The sequence below is a fragment of the Cygnus olor genome, chromosome 18, assembly GCF_009769625.2.
Source record: "Cygnus olor isolate bCygOlo1 chromosome 18, bCygOlo1.pri.v2, whole genome shotgun sequence".
In the NCBI taxonomy this organism is placed as follows: domain Eukaryota; kingdom Metazoa; phylum Chordata; class Aves; order Anseriformes; family Anatidae; genus Cygnus; species Cygnus olor.
In genome coordinates, this window is record NC_049186.1 from 8540244 (window position 1) to 8555117 (window position 14874).

The 14874-nt window shown below is 44.2% G+C and overlaps 1 protein-coding gene and 1 non-coding gene across 10 annotated transcripts in view; both read left to right on the plus strand.

Moving 5' to 3' along the window:
• The window catches only part of RAB11FIP4 (RAB11 family interacting protein 4), a 125474-nt gene extending 116136 nt beyond the window's left edge, over positions 1-9338 (plus strand). For all 9 annotated transcript variants that reach the window (XM_040530307.1, XM_040530306.1, XM_040530313.1 and 6 more), the window contains one exon: positions 143-9338. In XM_040530307.1, coding sequence (XP_040386241.1) covers positions 143-259 — 117 coding nt within the window. In that variant the 3' untranslated portion in view covers positions 260-9338. The remainder of the gene's footprint in view (positions 1-142) is intronic.
• Positions 9339-13974: 4636 nt separating this feature from the next.
• Positions 13975-14046, plus strand: TRNAT-CGU. Its single transcript has one exon. It is a non-coding gene; the product is annotated as a tRNA-Thr (tRNA).
• The last annotated feature ends 828 nt before the right edge of the window (positions 14047-14874 follow it).

Consider the following 14874-nt stretch of genomic DNA (forward strand, 5'->3'; position numbering starts at 1 on the left):
GCAGAGGTAGAATATCTGTCATATAAGGTAATGATAAGGTAATGGTGACCTTGAGCAGGCACTTGTCTCTTGCCTTGCTGAATTCATGCCATTATGTAAACTAGTTACAGTGCTGGAGGAGTAACTTTGAAATGTGTTTCAGCTCATGGAAGCCCTTAAAGAACAGGAAGAGATAAATTACAGATTGCGACAGTATATGGACAAGATCATTTTGGCAATCCTAGATCACAACCCATCTATCTTGGAAATAAAGAATTGAAGAGAACACAAAAAGGAAAAGCAGCAACTGCCTGATATCTCTGCACATGCCACTGGATCTAAACAACACTGATACTGTAAATCTATAAATATATATATACACTACGTGTGAGTGTGGGTGCGCGGGTGTGTTTATATGATGTTTGGTACACTGTTATTTGTCGTTGAATTGGCTTGGTTAGACTTTTTCCATGCACTTTCAATACCTGTGACAAGATAGATACTGTATATTAATGTAATAACAATATAACTGGATCATGCTGTTGTAGATACTGGACAAAATGATTCTACCTCTAGTTGTAAAGGTAAAAAAGACAATGGAAACATATGGATGTGACCCTAACTTTAGGAGCAAGAATTGTTCTTTCGTTCTTCCAGGAATTTGGGTACCACAAACCGATCAACATACCCAGGTTCAGTTCCTGACTGGTGCTGACTGTGTAATTTCCTATTCAATTTAGCTTTATTACTTAAACCACACATGGGAAAAGAAAATTTGGGGAAAAGGAGAGACAAAGTATGAGGAAAAAAGTGGAAGACATTGCTGAATTGTTGCTATCTGTGTAAAATCACCATCCACTTGTTTGCCATTGTCAGCACGAAGTGCTTTTTATAGGAGATCGCTCTGGAGCCTGCTTTGGGATGCTCTGAGCCAGCCCACTCTTTAGTGTATGTGCACGCATGTGTATGTTTTATGCCAGGGTCCCTGTAGCATTGAGGCTAAGAAGCTCTTCAAATCTATTCCCCTATTTTCAGGGGTTTATCATGGGCCATTGATATGAACTCTGGGATCCTACACCTTAATTTTGAAGATTTCACTGAAGAAATATGCCAATTCTTAAAAAAAAAAAAAAAAAAAAAAAGAGAGAAAAAGGAAAAATTGCATGAAATAGCCCACTTCTTGAGGAGGAGGAGCTGCCCTTGAAATCAGGTGATAAGTTGCTTTCCCACTGCCAGACACTGCGCTCTGTGGAGTGAGTGAGTGACCTTTTGTGGGCAAGCTGTAGGGAGGACCATCTCTGTCCTAACACAGCGCTGCAGAGAAGTCTGCTGTGGAGTGACTTTTACCTATAGGGCAGTAAAAAGCAAAAGAGCTTGGTCTTGCAGAAGTTACCAATCCAGACTGAGTACACACGTGCATATCTGAAGCTCTGAATAGGGAATACATCCTGATTTACTGAGCAGTTGTGCAGGTGCTTAACTTTAAATGCGTACTGTGACTGCTCGTAGAATTCAGTGGGACAGAACAAAAGCTTTAAAGTTGAGTGTGTGCTAAAATGCTGCCTTAAAGAGGGATGGACTTCAACACGTGCCTGTGTTTTTCTTAGCTGGATCTATGTACTGTAGGGCTAGGACCTTTTTAACCAATAATTACTGCAACTTATATAAAAGAAGCTGATGGAATTGGCTGATAGTTAAAATGCTTAAAAAAAATAAATTATTCCATGCACATTTTTAAGTAAAAATTTCACACTTCAAATTCCTTTAGATTGATGCCAACTGACACAGAAAAATAGGCCCAAGTATCTGGCTTTTCCCAATGCATAGAGATGTTTCCTGTATTGAATACACTCCCCAGAAGAATGTTACAGTAGCAATGACTGTGCTTTTCTGTGTATTTCTTGCTGTTGGCACTGTCTTGCCCCTAGTATTCTCTTGATGTATCTTGGTGTGTATATGTGATGCTTTTTTCGGGATTTGAATACATACAATATGTATTCAGTTATGGATGTAAATATATATACATATATTTTTCTGCAGTCTCTGTGCTCTTGCCTTCAGTGATGTGTTACTGGAGTGATGAAAAGGGAGGGGGGGAAAATATTGAGTTCAGGCTTTGTCGAAGGCAAGAAAATAAAATAAATTTGTTTCTATGTATCTGCATTAGGCAGGTGTAAAGTAACTGGAAAGCCAGAAGGGACCAGAGGGATAATCATGGGACGCAACATCCCAGCATGCGCAGGTGTCAATAGGACTTCATTGCACTGGGAGAAATGTTAGTCTTGTTCAAACAGTAATGTCTTAGGGCTGGATTCCTGAGGCTGTAGGGTAATCTGGAGGAAGGAATTTAAGGACTAGTCCTTTACCAGCTGGGGATGGTATGAAATGTTCTGTGCTAAATTGCAGCAGCTTCTGTTTGTGGAGGAACAGGTGGAATGCCAAGGACACCCCCCACGTAGGCACCGTTCCCACTACTGCTGCTTCTGGATGTGCCACCCAGCAGGTAGGAGAGAAATGGTTAAACCAGCCTGACGCTACCTACAGATCCCTGCCAAGAGGACTCCTCACCTGCAATTCAGTGACGAAAACTCCATCTGCATGGTGATGTCAGTGGGTTGTGCCAAGGACTTTGCTCTTTTTGTAGGCCGCTGAGAACTGTTTCAAACTGTCAGGTGGCTGTTGCTAACCTCCTGTGACAAGCAGGGCTGGGTGAGCCAGCAGCCCTGCTACCGGAGCTAACCGTGCTTGGTAAGTTACACTTCTGTCCTGCCCCCACACGGCGGATTGAAATATGAGTGAAGCAGTTGCAGGTCAGACTGGTGACTGAATGTTTTTCCCCTAAATATTTTGACATAAACTGGACTTGGCTTCAAAATGTTAATCATCTAAAACCCATTCCTGTTAGGGTCAAACATCAGCAAGTGTTGAGGACTAGTTCACAGAAAATTATGCCGAGCACTTGGGAAGGAGAGCACCTGGCGTACTTCACTGAAACTACGGAGTCCGTGGACTTGAATGGAAGAAGATGTGATTGTAGTGATATCCAGGATTCTGTGCAGGTACTTACACGTAAGAAACAAATGGTTACCAGTAGTGCCTAAAGGTCAATAAATCTGCCTGAAACGCTGGAAGTGGCACACTAACCAAGGGTACCCAGGAGTGAATTTTATAAAGACTTGCAGAACTTCTTGTTTAGCTCTGCATCCAGCTGCTTAAGAATTTAAAAGTCGTTCCTTGCTTTGCAGTGTTTGAGTTTGAAAAGATTTGTCTTACTACCATGTTGGTGGTGTTTGTAGCTTTGTTTTATTGCGTAAAGGAGTTGCTTTTCCACTCCTGTGGGTCTGTTGGTGTGGTACTGCTTTCCACAGTGTTCAAATACATATCCAGACACTTTTTGTATTTTACAAGTAATGAGTTGGAGGTGGGAGAGGCATTTCATTTGCAGATACATTTTAAAGAAATAATAAGAAAATAAAATTAATAAGAATAATTAGCAATTGATTTTTTAAACTGAGTCTAATATTAGCTCCCCAGTAACTACAGACTTTAGACCAACTTATCTTGCAGTCCAAGCCCTGGAGAACCCTTCTATCCCAGAAAATAAGTCATCACATTTTTTGACATGAAGATAACTTGGTAATAAGGGACCATCTTTGGTGGGTCACTGGGGCAGTGAGAAGAGTAATTGGATACCAGTTTTCCAGAGAATGCATATTTTGATCAAGTGTCAGACAGACATACTGGCAGAATAGAAGGGAGGTTTGGGATATAGGAAGGCACTGTTTTCAGTGTCTAATCTCTGACAAATGTCCTATCCTTACTGTCGTCTTCCTTTGTGCTTACAGGCGAGCTGGGGAAGCACAGCCTGCCTCTGTCAGCGTTGTGCTTGGCGGAACAATGGCTTGGCTTTCCTGGGTAGATAACTTCAGACAGAAATATGGTATCATCTCATTCTAGCAATACTAAAACATAGTAAACATTCTTGTGTTAAAACCATGCTTTTCATTTAACCCTCAGGGATGTAAATGCACTCCAAGGTACTATCTTTTAATCTGCTCTTTAGTTCTTTCTTCTATAGATTCTGAAAAGCTAAGTGATACTCTGGTCAAACTAGTTGCAAACCACTGCAGGTATTTTTGTACAGTGGAAAAAAAAAAGACTTGCTTCTGGCTAGAAGCAGTCCTTCACCAGGCTAGTCACACACACAAGCTACTGTGGAAAAGTATCTCTTAAAACATGCACTTAAAGTTCCTGAAATCCTGAAGTGTGGTCTTTTGGGGTTTTCTGATACTGGCTGCTTCACTCCAAGTATCAGCCTTCAGCTGCTACCTAGTTCTGGTTCAGAGTGTGGTGCTGATTCAAACTATATTGACATTAGAAGAGCATTTTTCAGCTTCTTTAATAACTTCTAATAAAGACTCAGGCTGTTCGAGAACTTGTCGTGCTTTGAAGTGCGACAGTGACAAACTAACCATCCGATCTATTTCTAAAGGAGTTTTTAATACATAGATTTGTAGCAAGTCTCAAAAAAAAAATCAATACACTTTTGCTGCCAACTTTCCTTTTACGGTCTTGGGAGAAATTTGGATGTTCCTCAGCCAGCTCTGTAGGCAATTGAATGCAGCATTATTAATTCTCAGAGATGTGTGTATCAACAAACATCTTGCTCTCTGAATGCAGCAAGGCTTCGTTCTACTCTCCAGAGAGGGTCTTCGCCTACTGTATTTAGACTCTAATCTGGCTAGTAATTGAGGGTTTGGAAGCTAATATGTAAACATAGATTGTGGCCTGCTACATCACTGTTCAGCAGACTACATCATAGTGCTAATGACGTGGGATGAGTCTAAGGACTAGAATTTACAAATAACTCCTTTTTTTTTTCCTTCTTTGATGGCAGTGAATATACATACAGTGTTTTCTTAAAACAAATACTGTATGGTGTGGTCTGAGGGATTTTTTTCCAAGAAAGGAAGGAAGTAGCAGCTGATCAAACACTTGCCAAATCAGTAGCTTGGCTTATATTGATTTCAGTGAAAACTGACTCAAACTTTAACTGAGCAGTTACTGGATTGGTTCTAGTGTAAGCAGCAATGCTCATATTCTTATGTCATTTGTTACTCAAGGAACATTGTCAAGAAAGCATGACTTGTTATGTACCACAGCTGACTTGAAAGGAAATTAACTGTTCAACAGCTGCTGGCAGTTTGTTCCTTGACACCATCCTTGGGATTGTTTTCTCAGTATTTTTCAATCCAAAATACTGATTCCAAGGCAATTTGCTGTTGAAGCATGTGGCATATGTGAGTTTCTTCTTACTTAATGAAACTTACATGTACCATAGTCTGAATCGTGTAGTCCTTGCAAGCATTCTGTTCTGCACAGAGGGAGACTTTGCTGGGGCTTCTGTGGTTGTTCTCTGTTTTAGGAGAGAATGTGGGTTCAGCTGAGCACTGCAAACAAAATATTTCAATAATTTAACCAAAGGCTTGTGTGTCTAGCACACAACAAGGCGGAACTTGAGCTGTGGATTATATTTACTAGGGTTATTTTATTATATAGTGACTAGAAGAGGTCTGAAACCCTCATTGTGAGTAGCTATTTTCCTTTTAAAGAGATCAACAGAGATATAGAGAAAATTCTCACCTACTGCCTCCCATTCTTTGTTTTCTATAGTCGCTAAAGAAAGAGGAAAAAGGGAAGGGAAGAATTTTGTTATGCTTGGGGAAAAAATAAAAAGGGTAAAAAGCAAACAAAACCCCCACAAAACTTGAAGCCTTATTTACTTTCCCACAAAGGAACCTCACTTGGCTGCCCTTAGCCAGTACTGATGTCTGTATCATACATTTTACTTCCACTTGAGATCTTACTTGTGGTCATTCAGTCTTCTGCATCAAAATACAGCAGTTGCTGGTTGAACGCTGAGGGACAAAGTTGAGGTTTACTGAGAGTTAAGAGTATGTGTGAGCCTTTAGCACAGACTAGCTCATTTATCAGTGGCTTGTGCATGTCAATAATGATCTGTCTGGGAGGGAATTTTGTGCTGAATTCGTGTTTTAGGAAAAGCATTAGACTGGCTTGAATCTCTTTCTTGAGAGTCGGATTCATTCCTGTGCTTCTTGGGCAGCTTGCACCCCCTTGCTGTGACAGGTTGTCTGGGGAACACAGGACTGCCCCTTACTTGCAGGGGAGTGGTGAAGATGTTGTTGCTATCACTGTACTTCCAGCATGACAGGGAGCAGCCACTGTTGAGACTCAGAGGGAAGTCCCACCTCCATTATGCTTTCAAGATTTAAAAAAGCTTGTGCTTTTTTAGACTAAGTCCATCCTGGTAAGATTTTTCCATCTGAAACTCTTATGTCCATTGCTGCTCCTTGGTTAGCACTGTCTGACAGTGATGATGAGTGGTAGTGTATGTGGTGCAACCACCGTGGCTGAAACCATTAGCTGTCCTCTACAGCATCCCACCTACATGAGCTGCAGTGTCAGAATATCTTTGACTAGCCTGTCCAAAAAGACAGCATAGAGTTAAGGCTGCAAATGCTTTTCACACAGCTCTGGTTCAGCTTTATTTATATTAGGCTGTGACTTTGTGATTTGCTGATTAAAATTTCTAGATTAGCTGTAACATCCTGACAATTCACTTTTTTTGAATCTCAATCCCAATGTCTTTAACAAGCCATGAGTCTGCGGCTTGTAGTCAGTACTGAATAATGTACTGGGAAGTGCTCTAAAGTGCAAGTGAGTTGTTTCTTTGTGGATTTCCTCCCCAGAATATTTTCTGTTGACATTTACACTCATAGTCTTGACCCCAGTCACGGTGCTCACTGTCAAAGCATCTATGTGCCTTGGGGTAGCTACTTTGAGCAGCTGAGAAGGACAAACACAGTATTCTTGGCTTCAGTACAGCTTTAATTAGTGAGATGAATTTGAGCCCTGGCTTTATACCAGGCTGGTCCTCTACATGCCTTCTCTGTGATCCTGAAGACAAGGTGTGTCCCATCTGCATGACAAAATGGTGATTACCGTGATATGCAAGCATATAGGGTGAATAAGACTGAAGTCCATCCAGGTAAGGCAGCGCAGGGGTGTCCCTGTAAGCTTTACCTCAGTTCTGTATAGCTATCCAATTGCATGTTGTAACTGTACACTCTGTTTGCAAGGCACAACCTTACTAGCTTAGCCTAACAAGCATAACTTAAAGACAACCAATTCCCCTTCAGACAGAAACATTTGCAAGTCGGGTCACTGTACTGTAGTTTGTGACAGAGCAGAGCCAGCTCACAGTGTTACATTGTCTTCCTTAGACTTTTGTTTGGTTTATTGGCTTAAGTCTTGAAATTTTGTTCAACTCTGAGAGTAGTACCTATTGAAACATAACTAGAGGTTACTTTTAAGTTAAACTTGAATGAAAAAAATAATAAATATGAACTTTTTTGGTATGTTTTGGACATCTACCCCTAGAGTCTGTATTTCTTTCTTACGTAGGTGTTGTTAGTGGTGCAACTGTGACATTTCAGCTGTCAGCTTTCATGTCACCATTCTCAGCAGAGTGAAATTCACCCTGGTGAACTCCCCGCAATGCCCATTGTGCCCTGGCAAAGGGTAGGCAGGTGATTGCTCTGGCAGACATGTGTTTAATACGCAGTAAGTAATGGGTGCAAAAGGGCTGCAGTTACTCTTCCACCCAGATAGTTGGAGCAGTTACTCTTGTTACACTAACCAACATCAGCCCCATTTTATTTAATACCTTATCCTTAGCTAAATTATTTTGGCTTTGGAGAAAGGCAATTTGAAGGGCGAGAATTTCATGTCATGTGAACACTTCAATATGCTACAGGACAGTAAATGTTGCACTTACAGTATGTTTAAATACTGGGATATTTTGAGAATTACTGTAAAATCAATTGTGGGAGCCATTTGTTTTGCTTTGTTGCACAGATTGTACTTACGTTTTTTGCATGGTTATACATTTTAGTACTTGTGCCTTTCACTTCTATGTTGTGAGAATGCATTTTATTTTCATGTTTCATCTACTGTTTGGGGTACTTTTTATATACACTTTTTTCATTTGATCTTCATCTCTGATTTTCATGTAATGTAAATGCGTGTATATATAAAATAGATCAGATTTGTATTCATGTGCCTGAGATGTAAAAAATACTCATTTTGTACAGGTTTTTTTAGAAGCACTAGGTCATGTTCTAAATTACTTAGCAAATGAGGTTTAACATAATTAGCAGCTCTTTGTCTTGTTTTAGAAATGTTGTGTCAGGTGGCTGATCTCTCTTATAAGTCAGTGTGACAAGCACTCCCTGGATTTATTGTTCTGGTATCACTATGAGACCAATTCTATCCACTTGTTAGTTTCAGTAAATTCAAAATAATAAAACATCTAGCTGTATGTTAAGGTCCTGCCTTGATGATTATGGTTTTTATTCACATTAGAGACAACTTGTTTCCTTCTGTACTTGAAATGGACATCAGACAAAAACTTCATTTGAACACGTTGCCCATTTAATTTCAGTTCTGGGATTATTTTTGTGGGAGTGGGTGAGTGATTTACTTTGCCTATTGAAATCAAAAGGGAAATAGCAGTGCCAATTTATAGACCCTCTTTCTTAGGGTAAAATGCTTTGGATTACTACTTCTGTTCCCTTCCAGGCTTCTGTGGCAGCTTTTCCTGGATCTGCACAGCTGAAAGTGCAAGGTGTTAAGAATATGAAGGTAATAGGGCTGGAATTTCTAGCACAGGTGGTTAACTATCTCTAACCTCCACTTGCAGATGTGAGAAATTGGGTGTCTTGCTTTTCACATTTTAGCAGTTGCAGAATAAACTTCCCTTGGGGCTTGTAGCGCAACACTCTCCTGCAGCATTTGGGAAGCAAAATAGATGCCACGTGAGACTGGGCCACCTGTAACTCTTTGGCAACCAGGGCCCTGGTCCTAGAAGTGTCCTTCCCTCCTGCCAACCTCTTCTTGAGCTGGTGCTTTCATTTCTTGAGTGTTGACCCCCTCATCTGGTCAGATGCTTGAATTGTTTCCTCTCTCACATCTTGTATTTTATCAATACCTGATAAGCCTCACTCACCAGCCTCCAGAGATGGTGTGAGATAATAAAATGTATTAAGTTGCAAGAAAAAAAAAATGAAAAAAAAAATCCTCTAAAAACTCCAAGACCCAAGGTTTTGATCTGTAAAACGCAATGTTCTGTTCTCATGGAGGAGAATTTTTCAAACTGAATTTGGCATCCACTTAACAGACCACAAAGCTGCCTTAGAAGCAAGGGGGTGGTTTTATTTTTTTACTTCAAAGGCTGCTCGGTAAGAAAGTGAGCAAAGTCCATTCACTCCATTGTTACAGAAAAAAAAAACAGTCAGCAAAAATGGCAAATAATTATTTTTAATCATGTTCTGTAATTTACAACACAAGTGAAGTGATGTCAATACTGTTGCAACGTGCCATTACACTATTTTAATCTGTATTTTCTTGAAATACTTTCTGGGGACAATAAAGCTGTCCTTGCTAATGTGGATCCTCTCATGTAGCTGTAATGTACAAACATATGTAAATAAATTGTTTGCTTTCCCTGCATGATTAAAAAGCTGTCTGTGGTGGGTGACTGATTTGATTTCCCTGTCTACCCTGAATCCCTGGTGCACACAATGTGTATCCACCTCTGTCTACACTTTTTTTAAAAAGATTGCACAGCTCTGCTCTTGCTTGCCCAAATGCCAAACTCATTAGCTTTGGCCGAGTTACACAGGTACCACTAGGGAATGAATTTGTCTCAGTACATGCTTTATCAGACAGCCACAACTCTGTTAAGTTTCCAGGAGCTTTGTCGGATACATAATGCTAAAGCTTTGCAGGGCCGATGTGCTAATCTCTCCACCCACAGGGCTCCTCTTCTCAATTGATGGCAACTCCAGCTGTGAGCTGTTTGTGGGATTTGGGCCAGCTTTTTTTAATCTGACTTAAATATCATTACTTGCTGAGCCGTGCTGCTAACAAGGGCTGGGGAGAGAGCGAGCGGTGGTCAGGGGGAGGCTGCCTCCTGGCTCATGCCTCCAGAGGCTGGGGGCCAGGGTCAGCGGCTCTGGGCCAGTGGCTCTGAGTCGGGGGCCAGTGGCCCAGGGCCATCGTCCCCAGAGCCGTGTGTGGAGGTGGCAGGGACAGAAGGGGAACCCCGGGACCTGCTGGGGCCCGGCCCGGCCAGAGAAGCCGCCACTCGGGCCCAGCCCCGTCGGAGAAGCCACCCCGCCGACCTGCGCAGCAGCCCCCTCAACCGACGTGCTGAGGTAATTTTTTTTTTACTTTTTCTTTTTTGAGCCGCCAGACCCCCTGGCCTGTTCTCTGGTATATGTTTAAAACTGCTGGAGTGAAAAACAAAATAAAATGTCCCAGCAAGGGACCAGCTGTTTAGGTCAGGGCCGTGTTTGGCAAGGCTCGGTACAGTAATGCCATCACCTTAGGGGTAGCAGGCCCATGCTTGCAGGCGCTGCTGTGGAAAAGAGGGGGCCAGGAGGGGACCATTAGCTTGGAAAAGCACAGCTGATGGAGGTACAGCCCCCCTCAGCCTATAGGAGTGCTGTGGTGCCTGTTACTGGGAAAACTGGGGCCTTTCTGAGGGGTAACGGGGGGACTCAGACAAAGCATCTCCCTGAGCTGCCCTGTGTAGCCTGCCTGGCAGTGCATCAGGGGAAACCATCGCTCAGCCCCGTAACACCAGCAAGGTCTGTGTTAACGTGGCCACAGGATGCAGTTTCCAGCAGACTTAGGATTTGTTTCCTGAAAAGCCACTGTTCCCACACTTGGGCTGCTCCTTCGTCAGTTGGAAAAAGGTCAGTTGTGCCCTTCTGAGGGGGACCTAAAAACATGACTGGTTTACACCTTTGTGACTGATGATGGACGGTGTATGGCAGAGGAGAACCATCTCTGTGATGTATTATTTAAAATATGAAAAGTCTAATTTCATGAGTTCTCTGCCTCCCTCTGGGCTCAAAGACAAAGGGAGAAAGGAAAAAGGGAATTTTGAAAAGCCTCGGAGGGCAAATGTCTTACTTTAAAAAACATTTTGGTGCTCCTAAGTGATTGTAGAGTGCAAACTGCTTTGATTTGGCTGTCAGTAATTTCTAAACCTGGTATATGCCCATTACAATATCATTCCATGTGGTGGCTGGGCAGCTTTTCTCCCAGCAGGTACAGACATTCGGGAAATCAGAACAAAGATAAGGTGTGAATGAATAATCCATGGAGCAACCTCTGTGTTATCTTCTTAGGCTTCCCCATTTCCACATTCCTTACAGCAATAAGGCGTTAGATATTAAGATTTATAACGGCAGGCTGAAACAAAACACCCCACTGTGTATGTTCGACCATTCCACCAAAGAGATATTGGAGTAGTTTTATTCCAAAATCTGGATAGCAACTCACGCTTACGTGCTGTACTACTGACCTACTTCCAGATCAATTGCTCAGGGGTTCACAAGAAAGACACACTGTGAAAATAAATCAGCTGTTACTGTGGGGATAGGAATATATCAACACTATGTATCTCAAAGCCTGTAACAGTTTCTAACAAATGATGCTGTTCTTACTGTGTTGAGAGCCCAGACCCTTGGGTCATTTTGCAAACAGGAATTGAATCTCAGAACTTCCTGGGAGGTGATTGTTATCTTGCTCCTATCTTTTGGGGGAAAAGGAGAGGGGGGAAGGAGTCTTGAAGCCAGACAGAGGTTCTGTGATGCAGCAACAGAGCAGAAAATAGATTGCAGGAGTTCTGACCCCTGGAAACTTGGATGGTAGCAAGGAAGGCCTTTATAAAGAAGAAATGCAACTTGTGTGAGCAACAAGTGAGTACACTGGCCAGTTCTGGTAGTCTGGCAGCAGGCTCTGATCTCCTTGTCTTGGCAGATATGTTCAGTATATGAGTATCAGAGCCATGACTTTGATGCTTTCCCTTGCTCTGTTCTCTCTACTGTTTGCTGTTCTGGATGACACAGATTTATAACATTTCCCTGGATTACTGTCTGGGGGCAGGGGTCTGAGATGTGTCACTGTTATAAATGTTTTTTGACCCACGTGACAGCAGGGTGTCTCCTAGCTTGCATAACCCGGGGTAAGTTTTGTTCTTTGAGATAGCCCCTTTTTTGCCTCCAAATACCAGCTAGAGCACATGACTGGTAAATTGAACGTTGTCCCAGATGTATAATGATAAGAATTTGGGTTAATGGTAATTTTAAAGTTACTTTGCAGTAGTAATGTGTCTTCTGTCACAGCACTTAAACCCTTACTCCCTCACACTTGGACCTTTGTGCCTTAGCTTGCTAATATACCCATAAGAAGCTGGTGGTTCATATTTTGATGCCATGGCATGTACCATAAGGCCTATACATCACAGTACAGACTGCTTCTGAACAGAAAGAAGAGCAGGTAACCAGGCTGTTACCAAATGAGGTATGAGCTTACCACCTCCTGAAAGGCTGCACTCGCTTGTTCACTGTTGCACCGCAACACAAATTGCAGGTTGTGTTTTATAAAACACTGTCTCTCGGCCACTGCCTGGCTTTCCTCACTGTGCTCAGGCTTTTATTTAAAACCTGAAAGGACACTGGTCAGAATTGCTCTCAGCCCTTCAGCCATCCTCCAGCCTGCCTGAGCGCTTCTCCAGTGCAACAGCGCTGCTGGGCGAGCTGTCCCTCAGCGTTTCCACTGAAACACAGCCGAGCTCTGGCTGTGCAAGCAAAGAACGGGGGGGCTGCCACAAGCAAAGCGGCGGCACAGCATTTGACTTTCCTTTCCTTCTTGGAAACGCTGCTGAAGCGTGCGCCAGGTTTGGCAGGGAGGGTGCAGTGGGGCGCTCCCCCAGCAGGGGCCGGCCGGGCTCTTCGCATGGCCTCCTGCGGGAGCCGGCGGGGAGGCGGAGCGCGGTCGGCCCCATGTGCACAGCCGGCTGCTGCTCCACCAAACAGCCGCCCCAAAAGCAAAGTCCAGGGCCGCAGAGGGTGCGGGACGTGGCTTTTAAGCACGAGTTCCGTAACCCACGCGGCTCCTCTCGTCCTGCTTTTTTACTCTTGATGTCCCTGGGCTACTTCCCAAGCGATTGTAGCATCAGAAGAGCAAGGCTGGGTGTCGGACACCTGCTTGGAAATATTTGGCACAATCTGTATATTGTTTTAAGAGCTCAGGATGGGATTTACCCTTAGGAAAGCAATTGTTTCTCTCTCAAATGAGGTGTTCAGACCTTGTGCGTTTTATTTATTTGTGCAAGGAGCACATTGCAAATGCAGTTTGCATTCCTGTAATAAAGGTTGTGCAACCCAGATCTGATCAAGCAGCTGGTGGTGCCTGGTTACCAGCTCATCTGTGTAAAGAGAGCTGTTACATTACATCAGGTTGGTTGCAGGCTTTTACTGTGCTTTGGTTTGTTTGGGTATTTTTTCCAGGAGAAATATGTAAGCTAGGGATTGTTAGATCGCTTTTTGTAGTCCAGCAATGATTGAAAACTAGAAGCCAGAATGAGGAATTCCAGTGCAGAGCTAAATAATTGTTCAAACCCACATCCTTCAGATTCTTCCCTCCTGCCCTACAGCCAGCGGTGACAAAAACAGGAGCTGATTCACTGCCTGGGTTTTAACCAAGTGCTAGCCGTGAGTCTAAATCCTTGGTAGCCAGGAACCCGAAGGAGGAACCTTTCCTAAAGTAGCACCGTATTTACGATTTATGCTATGCTGATTCGCCTGCGTAGGCAGAAGATAACGAGACCGGAGCAAAACGTGAAAACGGCGGCAGGGAGCTCCACGCCGGGCTGCCCGGTACCCGGGGCACGGCTGGCCGGGTACCCCCGGTCCTCCCGGTGCCGGTGCCCGGGACGGGCTCTAAGGGAACGGTGCCGCCACAGCGCTCCGTGACCGGAGGCTCGGGAGCGCCCACACCCAGTGGGGGCCGGAGCCCGCTGCCTTCCACTGACTGCGCGCGGCTGCTGCTAGCCCGTCAGGCGCGGTGGCCAAGTGGTAAGGCGTCGGTCTCGTAAACCGAAGATCGCGGGTTCGAACCCCGTCCGTGCCTGCTCGAGGGAGCGCGGTGCTTGCTCGCCAGCCTCGTGGCGTGGAGCTGCGAATGCCGCCGGGTTGGTGGCTGCTTTTTGTTCCCGGCCCCGGGGAGCGGGGAGGGAGGGCGGCCCCGCAGCTCCTGCGGCTTGGCAGGCAGGGGAGCACCGGCCAGGGGCGGGGAGAGGCCCCCCACCCCACCCCAGACCCCCGCTGTGCTCCCAGAGAAGCGAGCAGCAGAGTCGGGGGGCCGCATCCTGCCAGGTGCGTGCGGCCCTGCTGTGCATCGCGTTTGTGGGGTGGGAACAGCAGTCACCTCGTGCAGGAGGCGTTCTCCGTGCTTTGCTGCAGGACGGGTGTGTCGAACGAGGTGAATCACAGTTAAATAAAGCTGATGTTGGCACCGCGTTGCTGTGGAGGAAGTGTTCGGTGAGCTTGGAAGTGATGAATCCCTCTTGCTGTCTTTAAAGGTGCTGGGTTTGAGGTAATTCTTTTAAAGACTTTGTCTAAATGGTAGAGGGAGGCTGAATCCCGGAATAAACAAACACAGCCATGAAAAGCTTAGTGCAGTTGTGCCATTTCCACCAGAACTGGCCTTGATTACTTGGTTCTTAGCACATAAAGCGCTGCGAAGCTCTGCACGTGTGCAAGGGCATTTCTGCTGGCTCTGTATAGCGTCAGTTTGATTATTGCTGCTTTTAGACAGCTTAAAATATGTAAAGAGTAGTCATTTCAATAGCCAGATATTTGGGAAGAACTGAGGAGCCTCTTGGAGAGAGAAAAAAAAAAAAAAAGCTGCTTTCTTTGATGCTTGGAAAAAGCTGTTTTTGCTGTTTAATGCACCACA